The sequence below is a fragment of the Branchiostoma belcheri genome, unplaced genomic scaffold (assembly GCF_001625305.1).
Source record: "Branchiostoma belcheri isolate BF01 breed outbred unplaced genomic scaffold, Haploidv18h27 scaffold39, whole genome shotgun sequence".
Taxonomy (NCBI): Eukaryota; Metazoa; Chordata; class Leptocardii; order Amphioxiformes; family Branchiostomatidae; genus Branchiostoma; species Branchiostoma belcheri.
In genome coordinates, this window is record NW_017804009.1 from 2202496 (window position 1) to 2225264 (window position 22769).

Sequence of the window (22769 nt, forward strand, 5' to 3'; positions counted from 1 at the left end):
ACTAGAGTACGTAGTTGAAGTGGACGACTTTCACAAGCTGGCATGTAAGTATTGCTTGTTTGTTTGTTTGTTTGTTTGTTTATTAAGGAATCTTCATCAGTGTTGACAATACATCCACTTCTCTTCCTGGAGTCGTCTTACATAAAATATATAAATTATAACTACTATTTGCATTCACAAAATTCTATGTACTTTGAAAAAACATTGTCTTGCTAAGATTTGCCATCTAATAATATTACCATAAACGTCAGTGAAGTAAATATTACATATTTAACGTCAATAACCTCATTTAACAATATTTCGTACTATACAAGATATTAGCCTGAATTATCATTTGCTATTTTTCAATTAATAACATCACCTGATAACAATATTACATTATAAATATAAGCCCGAATTTTCACATGCTGGGTTTTTGAGACGTCAGAGGTCATATATTTCTACAGAAGTTCATCATAAAAGTTTACCACGTGAGTTAATTGGTTTGTTTATGTTTTTGTCCAATTTCATTCTTTTTTCTTTATTTTTCCAATAATTTTATTGAAGAAAACGAAAAAAAATTACCGAGACAATATGTACATGGAAGACAATATGCTACATAAAGACCAAGACGGTCAGTCTAGTTAAACAAAAAAATAATGCATATCCTTCCTATGGTTATAAACAAATCTATAGATACTACATAGTACTGAACCAAGAATAACTAACATAAATTATAATTTTTGATGTATGTATAACAACAAAAAAAGCCAAAAATTGATAATAAATCCGAACATAATGTTTCCCACTTACCCCGATGCTTCTTCAGCTTCCCTCTCCGAAATGCAATGAAATTCTATGTCTTTTGTTAGAAAGATAATAAGTATTTTAAAGGATTGCCTAGAGTCTAGACCGAAATGTAACGATTTTGCCCAGTAGAATGATTACATGATTTTTTTTTCTTTTGTTGAGTACCATCTGTTGAGGTGTTGTTGAGACCGAGTGCTTTGGCTTTATTTAATGGTGATGGTCTTTCCCGGTGAAGTGATTATGTTAGACGAAATGTATCCCAACACAATCTTGAAGCTCTCCGAGTCATGGCCAAATCGGTTCTTGGTCGTTCGCTACATTTTGTGGGGGATTTTGTTATACCCGAAAAGAAAGAAAGATTTCAACACGCTAACCAGGCATACAGAAAGGGAGATCACTGTTGGAACTTAGCAAAAAGCCCTTGCGAGATCTGGTGCTTGCGAATCAAACATAGCATTTTTATACGACATAACGTAATATAAAGTAGAAAAGAAAAGCAAATGCATAATTTTTACATTCACACGGTCTAGCCTAACAAACTACTTCTCTGCTTATTGTTAGTGCTCAAAAACATTCATATATAATATATAGTATATATATATGGTATATACAGAGACCCTCTAGCTCTGTCTACTTGCAACATGAAACCAAACACCACACGATGTCTGCTACATCACCAGTTACCATGGTGACAGACGTCTGCTCCATGTCATTGACTTCATTTGTTCGGAGAAGAGGAAAAAGAAGAAGAGGAAGAAACAGCAAAACGATATGTTATTTTACAACGTTACCTGACCTGGTTGAAGTATCTGTTTTGATAATCAACAATTTTAGATGACCAGTTTTACGAGTCAATAAAATATGTCAATTGTAAGTACGAGCAAACAAGTCAATATACACTTGATAGCAATAAAATGATGCAGTGTAAGAAAATAGATCTTAAATAATTCATAAACATACAGCAATATATAGGTACAACAAGTTAGAATACTAAGTATATATAGTTGACGAGTATTAGGCACAAGAGCATGACAAAATACATATATAATGGCAAAGTGGATAAAAGAAAGAAGACAGTTTTTGTATGTTAGAAAGTGACGTGGACACTCGTAGCAGTAAAGAACAGTATGTACTGTCTAGCGGACTTTTGTACATTGTAGTTCTGTTGTAAAGTATTCGTTCGTCAAGTGTCTTTGATTCTATCAGTCCATATTCGTGGACAGTAGTGTTCCTAAAAAAGAAGTTTTATTGAAAATTCGTGCCCGGGGGCTAATTGCAGATTACAAACATAAAAGAACAATGAAACGTAGTATAAAATAACTAAAATCTACATGATAAAAGGTAGTTATCTAGAGCTATAGCTATGTCTAAAACTATGTCTAAGGGGTTTGACTTCTCTTTTTTAGACCATGGAAGACGTAATGTCCCACCTTTTCTAAAATCAGTGGGTTTTGGGAAGATAAAAGAAGAATAGTTTTTTCTTTGTCTGTAAGTTTAGTAAATTTTATAAATAAAATGCAGAAGTTTGAATAGTTAACTCATTTCGAGCGTTGCTATGAAAATTTGAGATAAAGTGTATTTCGTCTTCCAAAGCCTTTGCATGACAATATTTACAAATTCTTTCACATACGGGTAGCCTTCTATACCGGCCTCTCTTAAAGAACTACCGGGAATCGGTGATTGGATGTCTTGAAGTTAATTATGGCACGGCTATTTTTTTTAATTCCAGTTATAGTACATAGACATCTGTAAACGGCCAAGGAAAACAGGAAAGTCATTTTTGCTCCCTGACCAAAATTGGATGCAATAACGAGAGGGCATAACAAGAAATAATAACCAATACCAACAGAATAATAACAATGATAATGATTATAAAATTGTAACAAAATACTAATAACAATAATGATTATTGCAAAAACTAGAAAGGTAATATTTGAAAAACAAAGGCATCATGTTTACCTTCACATATGGTCCGCTCTATCAATTCTTACTCAAGCACATGCATCACGACAGGAGTCTAAATCCCTCCTGCTATAAAATTGCAACATGAAGTAACCCAAAACTAGTTACCATGGTGCCAGACGTCAGGGTATTATTTGGAAAAGAAGAGGAAGAAACTAAGCAAAAACTTCGGTAAACATAATTAACAATTAGATAATAAAGTAACGGAGAAATAACATGGAGATAATAAGTCATGGAGATGATAATTACATGTGGTATTTAAATAAAACATTGGATAAGTAGAAACCTAAATATTCCTTAATGCCGAAATTCGGACAACAGATAAGACTCAGCGAGAAATAATAAATCATTGCTAACAAAAAACAATTGAATAGGAGATGATTTCCCATGTCTTCATTCTCAGTGTACCCAAAAACGCTTGCGGAGAAAAAAACGTCTTATTATCAGACGGACTTGGAACCCCCTGCCGTTAAAGATGCCCCTCGACTCTCTCATCGTCACGGTCTCTACACGACGCCGTCTCGACGGTGAAAACTTTAAGACAATAATCCCCGAACGATAGGCTCTGTAGTACTTAACTTTGAGTACTGGTGTAGCTACCGGAGATGTTTATCGTATGATGAAGCATCTTGTTTGTGACTTTACTTCCTTCAGTCATCCGTTATGTCTTTTGGACGCATTGCTCACTCAGAGGATTACTAGTATCTTTCGGCGGCCTTCGAAGCTTCTTGACAAAAGGAAAAAGTAGAAGACACAGGTTTGACAACCAGACGAGATTAATCTTTATACCCCATTCCTAACTAAATAGACTAAATGCACATGTGACCATACGTGGTCTAGAAGATGTAGAGCATAGTATAGAACACTGAACTGCTGTATTCTAACGTAAGATTAATACTAATAGTTTAAATGTATCAAAACACTATTGTATACTATACCTCATCTACTGTTAATCATTCTTTCTTCTATCTACTTGAAACACATGAAGACATAACTGCATACTTTGTAGACTATCTGTTCATTCCTTTTTGATATTGAAATATTTTAATATTTCTGGGATTGTAATCTACTTTTTAAAAATATGTGTGCAATGGTGTCACATGTCTGACATTTGGTCGGCGCTAGAACAGCCCACACGAGGCAAAATCAGTTTCTGGTGCCACCACAAACACCAGAATGTAAACAAACATGACTGACAGCTGTATTTCCAGATTTTAAACACATTCGTAATGCATCATATTTTGGTGAATGGCACTTATTTGCAATACCATATTCAACTTGTAAAAAAATGAGCAGAAAGTGTAATTTTATGTCGTTCTAATGTTACATAATGCAGCTTTAAGTGTTACGTTTGAGGCAAAATATTACATATTTTAATTTAATGTTTCACGCAAAATATTACAAATCTTATATATAGAAACACTTTACATTTGTAACCGCATATTTCCCTATGATGTAACAATGTCTGGTATGTATGTCACAATTACACTACGTTCTGGAATGTATTGTAAACAGAAAAAACTAGCTTAAATGCACTATGAACCATGTAACACCTTTAGTGCACTATGCACCAAGTAACATCTAGTGTCAGTGCACAGTAAACCAGTCAGAATTGCCCTGATGAAGATGACAGACGGTCATCGAAACGTCGGCTAGTAAAAAAATAAATGGTCGTGATAAAAAGAACTTTGCTATTCATTACATATTTTACATTCTACAAGCATCTCCGTTCCTCTCTTTCTTCCTAACGCGGTGCCATGACTGACTTCGCCAGGCGGTACAATCTTATCGCTTTTTTTTTCAGCTTCAGCTTTTATCACAACACGTTGAACTGATGCACTTGTTGAGTTGAAGTACCTAGGATTTTATTCGATACGTCTGAATATCCCACCGTGGTAGTTTGACAGAGTGCCAGGATAAACTTCAGAGGCGATGTGCGGTGTAGATGACGCCCTGGGCGCTCCTTGTCTGCACACACTATCCTTGGCATTTCTCACAGAAGTAATAACATAACTTTTTTTTTAGTCGTAAATGGGACATCCTCGCAAATCTGCACCACAAAAAGAACAGCGCGGAGCATATGAACATTAAAGCTCAGATCTTCTGAATCTTCAATACGTGTAGGTGGACACAGAGGGGGGGGGTCATGTGAAAGATATTTTGGCCATGTTGATTTGATTATTTGGGTGACATCTTCTTGGAAGCCCCACAACTGATGCGAGCGTGCGAATAAACAAAAAAAAAACATGGGTAGCATAAACATCGCCAAGTTGCTTCAAGCAACAGTCTAAGACTCGTGTTTCGAAAACAAAGTTGTTGCCTTGACGTGAGTCCGTGATAATTCTAGGAAACGCAGAACTCGTGGAGCGTATTCGAGGGACAATTGCATAGCAACGCAAGCGTAAGCTGCACAGCAGCGAGGAATCAAGAACTACGTTAGTAGATGCATAAACATCGCCAAGGTGCTTCAAGCAACAGTCTAAGACTTGTGTTTCGAAAACAAAGTTGTTGCCTTGACGTGAGTCCAGTGTAATTCTAGGAAACATAGAACTCGTGGAGCGTATTCGAGTGACAATTGCATAGCAACGCAAACGTAAGCTGTACAGCAACGGGGAATCAAGAACTACGTTAGTAGATGCATAAACATCGCCAAGGTGCTTCAAGCAACAGTCTTGTGTTTCGAAAACAAAGTTGTTGCCCTGACGTGAGTCCATGATAATTCTAGGAAACGCGGAACTCGTGGAGCGTATTCGAGTGACAATTACATAGCAACGCAAACGTAAGCTGCACAGCAACGAGGAATCAAGAAGTACTTTGAAGTAGATGCGTACATTCATCAAATTAGGCGTAAGGCACGGTTTGTCTCAGATCCGTCGCTGTTTTGGCTGTTTCAAAGGAAATGACATTTCTTGTCTGACGTAGATGGTTTACCTTCACCCGTCTAACTACAAACCGGTGCAATAGCTCCATTGGTAGAGTGCTCGCTTTGTAACCGGGAGGTCGTGAGTTCATGATAAGGGTCATACCTAACCACACACACTTCTTTCTTCTCTGCTTAGCACTCAGCACATATGAGAAAGAGTGTGGGAAGGTCAAGCACACAACACTACCAGAGGACCAGCCCCCTGCTGTAGTGCCTTGCACAATTGTGTGTCGCCCAAGGGCTACAGAAATGGAGATGGGCACTTGCATAAGAGCACGGAGACCTTCTTCTTCTTCTAACTACTTAGATCTGTTATTTCACAATCGTTGCAAATGTTTGTGGCCCGAGTTGGCAGAATTCCAAATTTAGGGGTCGAAATGCTCGGTGGACCCAAAATCGTAGCTGTGCACCCTGAATTGTTTTCTGTGGTTGCACCGACGCAACCAAATATTTTCATGTAACTACGATTAAATTTATTAAATGTATTCTAGTATACTGCATATTGTTGACATCTACGTGTCAGAAAAATGATAAAATTTGTAATGATAAAATATAAAAAGATTTTTTATATAGTGCACCCCAAATTTTTTGTGCACCCATTTTTTAGTTTGGTTGCACCAGTGCCCCTATTCCCAAAAATGAATTTCCAGTCATGGCCTCAATTCCACAACCTTTTTTTCCATGAGTGGGAGATTTGCTGCGCAGACTAGACCCGTTTGAGATACAGGCCCAGATGTCTGCTGTACGCTATTCACAGTAAACTTTATGGGTTCACAGCATGTAACGGGCCTTCCTTGATGACCATAAAGTTGTTACTATGATACTACTACATTCAGTATCATCACTTGGCCTACTTCGACTTACCATTTGTCTATGCATGTAGCCTGCAATCCAGATCAATTTGAATTTTTGGGAGTGGACCTTTCCCCAGGGCCACGGCAAGTCATTTTTATGTATGACATCGACGCGTGCATTGATTTTCGCATTGATTTTTGGGAATAAAACAAGAAATTTTGTTGCCCTCTGGCACTGGTCAACATGTTGAAAATAGCTGAGATGTCTGTTTCCATGCCGGAACGTGGATGGCAGATGAATATGAAGCGAGGAGACAAGAAAAGGCTCTGATTTATTCTTTTGTCTTTTACTTTGATGCAGTGAAGTATTTCATTCCTTTTCTATGTGGTGGTGGCTGTGAATATACAATGTTCCCACTGAATCAAAACCATTTGTACAATGACTGAAAACTTGTTTTTCAAAGTTGTTTCAGTGACAAATGGATGTTGTAATAGTTGTCGGTAAACCTTCCACAATATATGTATCATTTCTTGTTTAATAAAGTTTATGACGTCAAAATTTGAAAATGTATGAATTTTGTTTGTTTTTGTCCCTCCTTGTTTTGTTTTCGCCCGGTCGCATTAAATTTGGAGTCAGCGGAGGATGTCATCCATAAAATTTACTTGCTGTGTTCATCGATCCGTTTTTAAACGTGAGATCCTCGTGTTCCCTATTGTAGATCGGTAATTGCTACTATGCAATAAACTATCCGTGATATGCAATATTATACATATGAATCTATAAGCATTAACTAAGTGTGAAAAGGTCAGTATGATCATTTATTTGTTTTTTTTTTGTACTTGCATGAGGGTCTGCATGCCCTTTTTCGTTAACCGTTATGGGCTATTTTAATTTACCGTTAATCGTTACCGGCCTGCTCTAATTCAACGTTAAGCGTTATCGGTATATTCATCGTGAAGCGTTATTGGTCGTTTTAATTCAACGTAAAACGTTATTTGTCATCCTAAATTCAGCGTTAAGCGTTAATGAATAATTCTTCGTTACGCCTAATTTTGCCTTTCAAAGTGCAGGAAAATGCGTCATTGAAGGTTCAAAAATACAAAATTTCCCGGGGGAGAATGCCCCCGGACCCCTCTTCATTGCTCGCGCCTTCGGCTCTAGCCAGCACCAGTTTTCCGTCAATTACCAGAAGTTTGCGGAGCGTTACAGAATTTTTTTAACGAATCCGTCAACCTCTCAAAATGCGGGAAATTGTGTTTTTGAAAGCTTAAAAATCCTAAATTTCCCGGGGAGCACCCCCCCCCGGACCCCCTTAGATTGCGAGCGCCAAAATCCATCGGTAAAACTGGGCGGTCGGAAAAAAATCAGCTGGGTAGAGCCTTGGCTGACATCGACTCGGACTCCCCTTTATTTGTGGACGCATTAGGGGACCAGGACAGGTGGGAAACACTGGGAACACATACCTTAAATGATTTAAGGCGTTCTTCATTACGTGTAAGGTATACGTAATTTTGTCAGTGATCACCTTTTCTCACAAAGCGAGATACCAAAGACAGTGCAGCTCGAAAAAAAAGCCTGTCAATTTACCGTTAAGCGTTGCCGACCGTCCTGAATTTACCGTTAAGCGTTATCAGCCTGCTGAATTTACCGTTAACCGTTGCCAGGACCCCCCCATGCAGACCCTCTTGCATCAATAACGCTTTAATGTCTGAGATGTATATTCTCTTTTCCGTATAGCCCCCCCCCCATTGAAACGCAGAGGTAAGATGATAAACCGTCGATAGGGGGTTTGTTGCTTGTTTGTTTGCGCCTTTATTTATACTTGATAAATATTTACATATTGTCACCCCATCATGCCATGTCGACCGCTTTTCGTGGGGGTCGAGTTGGGAGGAGAGTCCAGGGGTCAGAATGATATTATTATTATTATTATTATCATTATTATTATTATTATTATTATTATCAAAGATTTTTACGCAAACATCACTATACATTAATGTATAAATACATGCATAAACACCCTTTCTTTTCGCAGGCAGTCGCTTCGCTTACTGGTTGCCGCTTTGATTGAACTGTGTGACAGGCAATCTGGTTACTTTCATCAGAAGGGAGGGCCTAGGGGCAACCTATCTAACCCGGCACATACACAAAACCGATGGCTTTCATCAAACGATGAAATTGGACGGATAGACTTTTACAATCATTATTTCAGATACTGAGTAAAGAGACTATTTTTACACAACTAAGTCTTTTAATCAGCTGACGTTTCGGTGACCGTCGGATAAATAAATAAACTTGGTTGTGTAAAAACAGTCGCTTTACTCAGTGTCTTACCAACCTGATGAAACTATTCACGGATTATTTCAGATAAAACTCTTATCGGTGTTAATGTTGTGAAGAGAGACGAACAAATATATGTGAGTGTGCGTCATTGCCATAGTCAAGGGCGTATGAAGGCTGAGTAGGTGTTAATTATGCCATGTAGATTTGATTACATGGATGACATCTTCGCCCGCACAAATTTCGTCCGTTTCCTGAAAAAATTGACCATACTGTAAATCGTACAAAGCAGCTGTAAAATAAGCAGATAAATGCCGCAAATTGCACAAAAATACTGGAAACCGATACTAATGTCGTAGCTAGAATGCCAAAATCAATTCCAAAGGAAAAGAAGAAAATGTGAAGAAATGAAAATGAAGAGTCTATTATTCACGACACCATGCTCTGTGTTTAGCCATTTGTAAAACCTTCATGACCACGTAGATTTCACAATGAAGGCAATTTTTTTTTTATTCGCAGGCTCGCATCAGTTTTGGGGTTCCCAGAGAATGTCACCCATATATTCATTTCAACATGGCCTTTCAAAAAGTCATTCAACTCTTCCCCATTGCAGTTGATATCAATTCTACCATCCTTAAAGGCATCTAATGCAGTTTTTAGGGTTTGGAAACCCATTTTTTAAAGTCAATATTCTAGTCACTTATCTACATACTAAATTAAAACCACATTACCCAAATGTATGTTGACCCTCATGGAGCAAAAAGACCAAAAATTCTGAGGGAAAATGGTTACTAGAAGGGCCCTTGGCTGATTTTTAGGGTACTAGCCATAAAATCAAGGACTCATATTGGGGCTTGTTTCTGCAGTTTTAAATACCATAAGTATGAAATACTGATTGAAATGTGCTAATGTGAGGCATTGAAATGTGAGAATGTGTGTCACTATCACGAAAATTGCATAATTCACAATATTTCCAGTTTTGCTGCTCTGAAATCGCTTTGGATGCCGTTAAACTTACCCAACCGCAGGTCCCTTCGCGTGAGATCATATCGGTAATCTCTCTCAGCACCACACAGGATCACACAGCCATAGCAGTAGTTCATCCGGAGTAATTGACTACATCAAGATCTCTCCCAGTCCCGTCGTTAAAACACCCCGGGAGACCAAGACGTGTGTAAATCTCATCAACCCACTCCCATCTGTCTTTAACACGATCTTAAACGCCTTCTTAGTCATGGAACTCGTTCACGAAGTAAACGGATATGTTTATGGATATGTCAGAGAAACACCTTTATTCTTATTTGTTTATTACGTTATACAAGATATCAAAATGGAAATAAATGTGCAAGGGGAAAAGCCACAAAGGCCTATTTGACATCCTCCCCATCATTATTTTACAATTTCTACAGTTACATCAAATGAAATATAAATAACAATGAAGAAGTAATGAAAAGATAATAAACAAGTAAAATGTAAAAAAAATAATCAATTAAACAAAATAATCAAGTTTGGCATAAGTAATGGAACAATACGGTGAACCAAACTAGATCAATACCTTTGGCTACAAGCAGATAAAATATAACAAATAAATAAAATCAATCAAAACGTAATAATATATATATTTTTTATGTCTTGGTCCAGTTGGGCTGTTGAGTGAAGCCCCAATTTATCTTTGTATTATTTTTGTTCAATAAAGGAAAACAAACACCGAAGGAAACAACAGCTTTCATATGCAGTGATATTATCTAGGTTTATTGCACCACACTTTTACAGGGTACAAAGTATCGCATCGTCTATTACATAACTACGATTCATAAGGTTAACCTTAGTTAACGAACTAATACAAGAGTGATTGGCTAGTGTGGGATAGGAATGGGCTTTTATAATTACTGGAGGTATTTGATTTATCTTAACATGTGCACAATCTATTGATTTTGTGTAGCCAAAGCGCCGAACAAAGCACAGGTCTTGGAGAGGACAGTAAATAGATGTTCTAACTTCTAAGGGCTCGTCTGGGCCAAAACAAAATTTACCAAGACGTTGATTACATGGTGTTAGCCAGGATCAAATCCATTCCATGTAATTGTATTACATTGTATTCTCACATAAGGAAATAATAACAAAAGAGGAATGTGCCGGGGGAAGGCAGAGACCATTTGGTCTCTTCTTACTCACAATTAAACATAATCAATAAACAGTAACTAAAAAAAGAATAAATTAAACAACATTTGACATTTGTTTGTATTCACGCAATCGTTATTACCATATCGCAAACTTTTTTCTCTACACGCTATGATAGGGTTTCGTGTTCCATGACATGGATCAAATGTACAGCTTCTTTCGTAAGACCTTTGAGCATGCACACTGCTTTGATTATCTCCCTAGGCGGGTGGTCGGGCCATGTCTCGGTAGGTGACTGCATGGTTGAGAGAGACTTTAATATCATCTTATTAAGGTCCTCGTGAAATCCCGGCTGGATGTTAAATCGAAGCTGCCAGGCGTAAAGCTGATTTTCATTAAAGAAAAGAAGTTTTTTTCTCCCTACGCTGTCTCCGAACTTATAAAAGAAGAGAGAACTTGGCCACACCAATTTAATTTCTTGGTTAACGGATTCGCCCGGTTCATTTTTTTCTGATTTGCAAAAAAAGAAAGAAAAATCAGAATCAACTGCAAAATGCTCATATTTTGCCCTGAACAGTTGAAAACAGTCATTTTCTTCCTAGCCGTTACAGTTATTCCATCTTTCAATGCCGCGGTATTATAAAAAGTTCAAAATTCATTGTTTAAATTTTGAACCAGCCTGGTGTGTTGACTTCATGGCTCCTATCGTACCTTTTTGGGGATGCCTAGGCCTGTTTTTATTTTTATTTTTTCGCCCGCCCGCTCAATTATTTTTCTAGAAAAATACGTTAACCAAGAAATTAAAATGGTGTGGTGGCGTAAAAATGGCTTCTGAACTCCAGTGCATGGCCCAGTGCCGTGACTCTCACGAATTTTGTGTTAAAGCCTTTAAAAGCTTGATGTTTTCTTGTTTTTTTTTTCACGTAAGGCCATGCTGATTTTATTATATGGATGACATCCGCGCGCGCATGGAATTTTGCCCGCTTCGAAAAAGGAAAAGTTTATTTGACCATATTGTAAATCGTACAAAGCAACACAAAATGAGGAAATGTATGCTGTGAATTGCAAAAAGAAATAATGTAAAATGATACTGATGTCGCAGAATAGTAAAATTAATTCCAAAGACATCAAATGTGAAGAAATAACAATGAAGAGTCCATTATTCGCCATACTATACTCTGTGTGTTCAGTCATTTGTTCAACCTTCATGACCACATGGTCATAAGGTCATAATAAAGGCAACTTTTTGTTGCCAAACTTTTTTCGCACGCTCGCATCAGTTTTGTGGTTACCATGCCCAGAGAATGTCATCCGTATAATCAAATTAACATGGCCTAAGGGTCGATCGGATTAGGTTAGTTTTAATTCCCAGTCTGTGTCCCAAATCACAGATGTCGCTAGATGAAATGATGGCGGTAACTTTAGATGAGGATCAGAGGCATAATTTGACTATCTCTCAGTACACAAGGATGCTAAAATCAATGCACAGGGGTCAGTGATTTACGCACGGGCAGGATTAAGCAACAACAACAAATGTATACATTCGGGCCAACCGCCCAACACTGATCAGAGACGGGGGGCGACACAGGTTATCTGACACGCACGACCCTCTGTTGCAATCACGTGTTTCCGACGTCACGTCTCGGGCAAGTCTCACGTTGGAAAGAACGTTTAACCCTTATTGTCATAATGAAGTATACCAACACAGATGAACTTTCATGCAAGCAACAAATGTGTATAAAACAACAAGGACGCGGTACGAAACAGCCTTACACCACACCACACCACACCACACTATATAAAAAAATGTTAACATTTTCCTTTAGTTTTCCTCTTTTCCCTCTCGCAGTACTTGCTACACGTGTACATTCTTCTCCCTTGCCTCTTTTCTCTCTCACAATATAACTGACAACAGGAAAGACACTTTCACAAATTTGGCTTTCGAATATCAGCCGAAAGTCTCCGAACCATAGTTTATTATTGTTATCATTATTCAGGAGTAGGTTGGCTACTATTCGGCTGTGTTGGCCAAATGTTTCTAAATGCTTAAAACAATCGGGGGTTGGTCGGGAGGTTCGACCATGGTTGGCTGGTATTCCAATGTGTAAGTCAGCAGAACACCGGAAAACCATTCGGGAGTAAGTCAGCAGTGTTAGGGGCGTTTACAGGGGACAAATATGACTCAAATGTAACCCACATTCGTAAGCTACACATGGCCTGAATCTGTTAGACTGCTTCCAAATGTTAGCCGAACCAGGTACTAGTTTGTGTCCGGGAACAAATTTTGGGGATGGTCTCCTGAATGTGTGACAAGGGGTGAAGCAACGCACTACAGAAAGGAAAAAAATGGGTCAATCGATGGTTTGTAATGTACACAAGCTTGTGATGAGGATGCGGTTTGGTAGTTCATAATTACAGAGACGCTCAAACCGAGCAGACGCTGTGCAGTTTTTGATGATGGTCCATCATTCTATGTCGACCATCAGGACTTCCGGGAATTAGACATCACATCAACGTTGACGTCAGCAAAATCAGTAAAGATTTCCTGGAAAGCATGCCAAATGCTTATCCTACAATTTTATGTTTTTCGAAAGGAAAACATATTGTTTTTGTTCTGTTTCCTTTTCTTCTTCTTCTTCTTTTCCAAACCAATAAGGTCAATGACCTGAACCAGATGTCTGTTGGGTTACATCATGTTGCAATTTTATAGCAGGAGGGATTTAGACACCTGTCTGATTATATGTATATATATATGCATGTGTTTGAGTTAGAATTAACAGAGCAGACCATATGCGAAGGTAAACATTACGCATTTGCGTTGTACATGTTGCCTTTCTAGTTTTATTCACTTCAATGTTCACCTCAAAACAAGGCTCATACCAACCACTCACATGTTTTGGGTTACATTAAGGAACTGTAAATACAGACATCTGACAGAAAGTCCACGCTTAAGCGGAATGCAGGACATCTTTTGAAAGTTTTGAATTCGCAAGAAATGACCTAAGGCTGTTGAGCTTGTACATAATATACGGGCACCTGTTTTGTACTATCAGAAGAAGTGCCTCACATATTGCAATACGTATCCACAACCTTATCACCCCCTATAGACAATATTGTGCTCTCGCGGGGATTTGCCATGGTAATGAGTTAAACCCTAGGCCCATGTGTCTGTGGTGATGGTAACGAATTCACAGTAGTCGTGCTAGTAATGAAAGCATTAGCGTCACCAGGATGCCACATTGGTTGTTACAGGTCTTAAGCCAGGTAATTTGTATAGTGATAATCTTTGTATGGGGGGATGTAAAACCTCATTTATGTGAGGTTGGCAACAGTAATACACCAACAAAAACACAAGATAAATGGATTACCTCCAGCTATTTCTGCACTCCATATACCTTTAATCAAAACACAATATGCACAGTGTACGTCTGTCATTAACAGCCTCAAGACACGAATGGTTATTTCGTATTCCCTCACCAGTGATATGTACAGGCGTAATTTCGACAGCATCGATAAAGAAAGTTTTCATTCACCAAGAAAACGTGGCACTTGGGAGTTTAGTTCATTGATCGCACGGCCATTTACATCAAGCATTAGGTTCTTGATCTGTGATTAATTTACAAGCCACCATGTGTGCTTTGACAGATATTCATTAGCTTCGAGAGCCGCGAACTGACCCAGCAGAAAGGTTGAAAGATGAAAAAGGCTTGTGGTGACCAATTCTACCTTCAAATATCTATCAAATATTACATTCTGACGGCTGGCAATCTGACGAGTTTTTTCATTACTTTTTTTTAGTTTTTATTATTATTATTCATAAACACATTGATGAATACAAATAAAAGGACATGGACTAATATAAGTGACTGCGAACTCAAGCTAGGTACAACGTATATTCTCGCAGCCACTTTTACAATGGAAAAAAAGCCTTTACAAGACATTTGAGGTTTTAAAACTATGTATAGCATGAGTCAAACCTCCCATCCCAGAAGAGAAGGACAGCATAGCAGGACACATACAACTAGAAGCGTTTGTTTCTGTGATGTAGTTTTGCGCGGCTAACATAATATTTCACAGTGACGAGTTTTGACAAGGACCCTTTCGCCTACTAGGAATTTTGCCTTCAAGCCCCTGTCACACACATTCACGACCTTCTCCCGACTTTGCCCCCGAACAGTAGCCAACCAGGTTCGGTTGACGTTCGGAAGCACTCTGGCCAGATTTAAACCACTCCTCCTTTCTATACCAAAAGAAACAAATTTAAGTTAGATTTGAGTCATATTTAAGCCCCAAACAGGCCCAAAACACTGCTGACTTATTCCCCAATGGTTGTTTGGTGTTCTGCTGACTGACAGCCGAATACCCTACCCAAACCATGCAACACATCCTACAGGACTGCGAATTAGGACCATCTGTCACTAAACGAGACCTGTACGATGCAAACCAGGAAGCCCTGGACTGGCTGGAGCAGTGGGCCGACAAGATATGATCATGATGACCAGCCAACCATGGTCTTACCGACCAACCCCAGATTTGGCTAGTGCAGCCGAACAGTATACGTAGCCATATTCGCCAAACACCAGACAACTTTGCACCGACCTACTCTAGGGGGTGCTCGCCTAGTGTTCGGGAGGCCAAATTCGTGAATGTGTGACAGGGGCTTTATGCAACACAAGGAATCGACCCACCAAACCTAGGTGCGTGTGACGTAAGGAATAGGCCATAAGTTACCGAAAGGAGTAAAGGTGGTAATCTACATCAACCCACGCTGACACCAGCTGCAGACTCCCGGGCATAGTTGACCCACTCCCTACGTCACACGTTAATTTCGTCTGCTGGATACACGTAACGAGGGCATCAACCCCAAGTACGTATCGTACCAACACAGGTCAACTAATGTCGACGCTTCTAGGACACACAAATAGGTGTGGAATCAGTTTAAGTGGAAAATAGGGAGCCTTTTATCCAAGGACTCGCTTATCCAAATAGAAGTAGATTATAGCGAATACCTGTCACTTTGGGAAGTTTCGATGTACTAAAGCCTTCACTTGTAGTAAAACAATCTTTTTAGTCCAAGAAGAAACTTTATTCCCACAGGTTCGTCTGACGTTCGGAAGTACTCTGACCAGATTTAGGCCACCAGATATACATTTCTGTACGAATCGAAACGAATTCGGGTGAAATTTGAGTCAAATTTTCAAAGTCAAAGTTAATGTTGTAAGTTGAATCCTATTCCATAGAATCCTATTCCATAGAATACTGATATCAGTGAAACAAAAATACGGGGTTAAATTTGAGTCAAATTCTAAAAGTCAAAGTTAATGTTGTAAGTTAAATCCTATTCCATAGAATCCTATTCCATAGAATACTGATATCAGTGAAACAAAAATACGGGGTTAAATTTGAGTCAAATTTTCAAAGTCAAAGTTAATGTTGTAAGTTAAATCCTATTCCATAGAATCCTATTCCATAGAATACTGATATCAGTGAAACAAAAATACGGGGTTAAATTTGAGTCAAATTTTCAAAGTCAAAGTTAATGTTGTAAGTTGAATCCTATTCCATAGAATCCTATTCTATAGAATGCTGATATCAGTCAAACAAAAGTACGGGGTTAAGTTTGAGTCAAATTTAACCCCCGAACACCGTTGACGTACTCCGGATTGGTTGGCTAATGTTCTGCTGACTTACAGCCAAACACCAGCCAACCATGGTTGAACCTCCCGACCAATCCCCGAACGTTTTGAACATTTTGAAACATTCGGCTGGCGCAGCCGAAAAATAGTAACCAAATTCGCTGAACACCAGCTGACTTAACATCGACCTACTTACCAATGACTAATAAACTGGTGGACTTTCCAACTATTAAGTACCTAATACCAGCCCAGAAGAGAACAAGAAATAGCCATGCCTTCAAGTACCAGAGTTATCAACCAAGGATTGAGGTGTTCAAGAATTCATTCTTTCCTAGAACGATCGCAGAGTGGAATTCGCTGTCACCAAGTACAGTAGGGGCATTGTCATTAGATAGCTTTAAACAATGTCTAGAGTTAGATATTCAAGGGTTAGATGTAACAAGTCGATGGGTGTAATGTAGCCAGCTGCCACCGCAGCTGGTGTGTTACGCCAAAGAGCGGTTATACCGGCTATACAGATACAGAAGCTGGTGTGTTACACCAAAGAGCGGTTATACCGGCTATACAGATACAGAAGCTGGTGTGTTGCAGATACAGATCCATGGTTGGGGGCAGTGTTCAGCTAGTGTTCCGGAGGCGAAATTCGTGAATGAGTGACAGAACGCAGGAATACATTGCTAATAACTGAAAAGTAATAATGAAAAGCTGCGCATGTAAGAAGACAGGCAGATTGGGGGCATGGAGTTATTATTACGTTGAACGTGATTGATCAGAACGTGAACTCATTCTGTCAGTCACATATTAGTGCTTAACGGAGGTTATACGCATGATCTATGGGAATGGACGTGGGCACGCCTACATCGTGGGCCTTTAAGCACTAGAAATGACAATCAAGCCGTTTAGGAAAATATCACTATGAATAAATACTGATTTTTTTCACGCTACAGAAATGTACCAACTGGATGTACCAACTAATAAGTACTTTATACCAGCTCAGAAAAGAACAAGAAATAGTCATGCTTTCAAATGTTTCACAGTTACGACCAACCAAGGATTGAGGTTGTTGAAAAATATTTTTTCCTGGAACTATTGTAGAGTGCCATCAAGTAAATGATCACTAGATAGCTTTAAACGATGTTTAGAGTTAGATATCTAAAATCTATGTTTTATAGCCAGCTGCCGCCGCGCCGCGTGCCTGCGAAGCTGGTGTATTACGCCGACGGACGTTTATACCGACTACACAGATACAGATGTCTTTGGAGGACCACCCATAAATGGCTAGAACCAGCCTACGATACAAAAGAAGCAAACGTTTTTCGTCAGTTTCGCCATTTTTGCCTCACAGGTATCAGTACACTACGGGAAAGGGTTGATTCAACTTACAATATTAAAAGAATGACCCGAAAATTAACTTTGAAATTCCAGTTGCATAAAAAACCCAAAAGTTGCATTGACAATTTTAAGCAATCCCTGTCCCATTGATTTGGCCACCAGAGTCCAGTCTTCTAAGTTGGCTGTGAACAATAACAATACCTATTTCCGTGGAAAAATATTGAACAATTGCATAAGGCTTCCATGCATACACACCACCCCAGTCAATTTCTCTTAACTAAAGAGCTAGAGCTCTTGTTCTTCACAAATTAAGCATCTATTTGCGTTTGCAAAAAGTACTGACGCAGAGGAGTTTGGCGTCCAGCAGAGCAGAAACCATCGACATTTTCCGGGCTGGTACCTTTTAACTCTGTCTCGTTGCACAAGCGATTTACTCAAGCAAGTTTTATGACACTGATTTTTCCTCATTGCGCACACTGAACCAGAAGCTCTGTAGTATTTGTAACGATAAATTCTAAGAATGCACCCAATAAACGCATAAAAACATTAAAACGCCATTCTCCCCCATTCGCCACCGCCATTATAAGTTCGCTGTCCGTATTGTGGGAGTTTTATTTGATATGGAATCGAACGACACACGCGATTTTCTTACAAAATGTGTGCACGCTGTTGCCACAGATTGTCGCCATATTTAACGATTATCCCATTCCCCCAGTTAGCCCTTATCAATCCTCTGTATGCATGGGGGGAATCCATCTTCCACCCTAATGCACAAGACGCATAAATCTCGCTTACTTTTTGTCACAGTGAGACCGTAAAGAGAGATTTGAACATCAACACACGCTTGTAAACGTGCCGCGAATCCAGCCGTATTACGGTTTCAACAGAAACACGGTTGGGAGAAAAGATTTCGTCTATAAGGCCACAGCAATAAAATTTTATGAATGCCATTCTTCTTAGACAAATTTAAAATGATAGAGCAAAAAAAAAATAACATGGTGGGCCGAATATTATTACAATATTTCTACATTTTAAACGTTTGCGATTATATTTTTAAAACAAGAATTGCGGCGAAAAAAATATGATCCCAAAAAACAACAGGTCTTTATTCTTGTATTTAATTAAAAGTATCACCTGTCCCTGTAGATGTGTATACATCTCAATTAACAATTGTAGAAAAGATTATCCATACGCTATAGAACACCTTAGACTGTCAACACTTGTCATCAAACGCGAGAAATTGTGTAGAAACAGATAGAGGTCTACAACATTTTGTCCGTTTTTGGCATGTTGCTCACCGTTGGTTGCCAACAAAGTTTTTTAAAAATCAGGCGAAAATCAATGCGCGCGCTGATGGCATCAATAAAAATTACTTGCTGTGGCCTAATGTGTCAAAATAATCCCCAGGACTACGATACTCAGAAAACTAACGTTACGTATTCGCTAATAAGTAGAAGGTAATGAGCCTGTGCGAACTATAAACGCGTTAGATAACAGGATTTGGCGGCTACAGAAGCCATCCATAACAGTAAGCCCATAGACGCCGCGCGAAATCACAGGCATTTTTATTGTCGGGAAAATCGACGCTTGGTGTTACTCTTGGATGTAAAAATTCGACTTGACGTGATTTACTCCGTGTCCCTACCGTGTACTGGGTACTGTGTGAATACTAAGATGGGAACCAGTATTGTGTTGCTGTATAGCTATTTTAAAGGGTCTCTGTAGAGAAAAAAAAAACAATTTGGATGAATTCTGATTTTTTATAAATTCTGATGTAATGATTTTTTTCTTTTTGAATTTTATGGAGTGAAAAATATGATTTTTATGAATTCTGAATTTTTGTGAATTTAGATTTTTAATGAAGTTTTAAGAATACTTATTCCTCAGATGGAGGAATTTTCTGGACTACCAGACTGCCCCTACTGATTGAGTAAGTGTGTAAGAGATTGTGTGGTAATGTCACTATCTCCCAAAGTAGCAAATTAGTCCGATATGTTTCACCTATGTTTATGTACATTATGGTAGTTTATGGTGGCACTTTGTTTGGGCTGTTTTAGCGTCAACCATAAATACCAGAAATACGGAATAACTGCACAACTTTGTTGAAAAGTTGAAGTAAATTAAAATCACAAGATGTAAAACATTAAAATTTTCAATGCAAAAATGTTACATACTGACTAATAATTTTAATTTTTTGTACCTATAAAGCAATGAAGCAATGTCAGCTTTCAGCATTAGCAGCCGGACAGCCTAGACATGATGCTGTCAGAGTAATTAGCTAATTAGCTAATGTCTTGACCTTATTGTAGATCCCACAGATCAGCTTCGCGTCCACTAGTGCTGAGTTGAGTGTTTTTTTTTTTGGGGGGGGGGCAAAATCATCGGTTTCACTACTTCTCCCGGGTGGTTATTATTATCATCATTATTATTGAGCTAAAATATCTTCTGACCTTCTTGTAGATCCCACAGATCAGCTACGCGTCTATCAGTGCTGATTTGAGTGTTTCTTTTTTTTTTTTGGGAGGGGGGCAAAAACATAGGTTATCGTTATTACTATTATTATCATTATTGAGCTAAAATATCTCGACTTTGTTGTAGATCCCACAGATCAGCTACGCGTCCACCAGTGCTGAGTTGAGTGACAAGTCCCGGTTTGACTACTTCTCCCGCGTGGTCCCCCCGGACACGTACCAGGCGCAGGCCATGGTGGACCTGGCGAAGGAGCTGGGCTGGACCTACGTCTCCACCGTGGCTTCTGAAGGGAACTACGGAGAAAACGGCGTAGAGACCTTCGCGGCACGGGCAAGGCAAAATGGTAGGCACCATGTGGACTTTAAGACTTACATAATGTTAGGCCACACCAATTTAATTTCTTGGTTAACGGATTCGCCCGCTTAATTTTTTTTTCTCATTTGAAAAGAATCAACTGCTTATATTTTGCCCGGAACAGTTGAAAACAGCCCTTTTCGTACTAGTTGTTACAGTTATTCTATCTTTCAATGCAATGGTATCATTAAATGTTCTAAATTCATTATTACCTTCGCCAAGAAGGTTATGTTTTCAGGGGCGTTCGTGTATGTGTGTGTGTGTGTGTGTGTCTGTCTGTCTGTCAACACGATAACTTGAGAAGGTCTTGATGTATTGTCTTGATACTTGGTAGGTGGGTAGGTCTTGATGAGACCTCAAAATGATTAGATTTTGGGCCACCTGGCGGCTTCTCATGGTACTGCAGCAGAACTTCCGGTTTTGATATCTCATGATCCAGACATGCTAGGGTGACGAAATTTGGATGGTAGATAGCTCTTGTGCTGGGGATAAAGTGACATGAGTTTGAGCCCCCTAGTTACTTGCTCTAGAACTGCAGGGGGGGTTAATGGACAAATGTTTAAAGGGGGATAACTCAAGAACCGATTGATGGATCATCGTGATTTTTGGTATGTAGGTAGCTTGAGTGATGCTTGACATAATGATATTACAATTATGCAAATATGGATGTAATTGCATATATGAGAAATTCTATTATCAGCTGCATTCCATAATAGGGAAGTTCAAGCTTGTGACATATGGTTCCGGGTCGGAGTTTAATTCTGACCAGAGTCTAAGTAAGTGCGCAGTAAATCGCCGGAAACGTGACTTTGTATGGTATGTTTTGGCCGCGATATCCCTGAAATCGTAATATCTGTGTACATATCTTTGTATTTTCTGAAAAGCCTGTTAGTTGTAGCCTTTATAGGTGGCGTAATGTTGGTGGTCCAGCTAAGACTTCCTGGTATTCGTCCGCGCGGATGGTTATGTGGCCTTTTCGCCTGACCGCCGGGATGGTACGTTCTATATGCGTTCTGGGTGTGTTCGGGCCATCGAAGATAGCGATAAACTTATCGCATCGATTTTAATTAAATTCAAATTTTGGAAACATTAGGTTCTGAGCTTCTTCGAGTACTAAGCCGTTACCCTGGGAAAATTCGTTTTTTCCATGCAGCCATGGTTAAAAATGACGAAAAAAATGACCCCTTTTTTCAAAATGTACTTTGATGTGCCTCATTTACCCCTAAATAAATTGGGCGCAGAAAATATCAATCAAGTGTATTGATACGCGGCACGGCACCCCTTTCCACCAAAAGAGTGAAAAATTCCGACCCGCGTTTAGTACAGAAATGACAGCCCGTCGGGCTGAGGGTGTCAAATTGCTCGAAATACGGAGGGAAACTCCGGTCCGAGACCTTAAGAAGACGGCGCATGCGCAGAAAATGACGTCATCGATGACTTAATTTCGATTGATTTTAATGTTTCCAGCCGAAGCTGTCAGAATCTGCGAAAAAACCGCACCATTGTACTGTTTTGGGGTCCAAAAGTCCGGATACACATGTCGGGTCCTAGGCGCCCCCCCTCCCCCTTTGTCCGCCCCCCCCCCCCCCGACTCTCCGTGAAGGGCAGTTTTAATCGTTTCTGGACGATAAAATGTTCTCAAATGAATTCACTTTCTATGTTATTTCATGTGAGTCGACCTCTAAATTTGACTTCCGCATAATTTCGGCCAAGTCTTTCCATTTATGGTGACTTAACTGACATTTTACAGGAAAATTCGATTGTTTTAGGCCTATTTAAGGCAAAACTAGGTTTTCTGATTTTCGGTTCAGGGCTCCTTAAAATCGCGAACTTCTTTTCGTTGGCTGGTGTTAAGTGGTAGCCTAATAAGTACTTCACGCAACCTTGCAGCAATTTTTTCAACTAATCGCTCCTAGCCACGGCAGCATCACCCAGATTGTGTTTTGCGCCTCGTAAGAACGCAGTTTTTCACACATTTAAGGTGCGCTGTGCTACTTAATAGGCCATTCACGGCAAAGTAGTGAAGAGTTTGGTGTCGGACTCGTTTCATTCGGAAAGTGCGAGCTCAGTTCTATCACTCAAGGTCAAAATCTGACGTATTCTTC

General features: G+C 39.2%; 1 protein-coding gene across 1 annotated transcript in view; it reads left to right on the forward strand.

Moving 5' to 3' along the window:
• The window catches only part of LOC109476788 (metabotropic glutamate receptor 6-like), a 70346-nt gene that overhangs the window by 15175 nt on the left and 32402 nt on the right, over positions 1–22769 (forward strand). The window contains exon 2 of the mRNA XM_019777806.1: positions 20437–20653. Coding sequence (XP_019633365.1) covers positions 20437–20653 — 217 coding nt within the window. The remainder of the gene's footprint in view (positions 1–20436; positions 20654–22769) is intronic.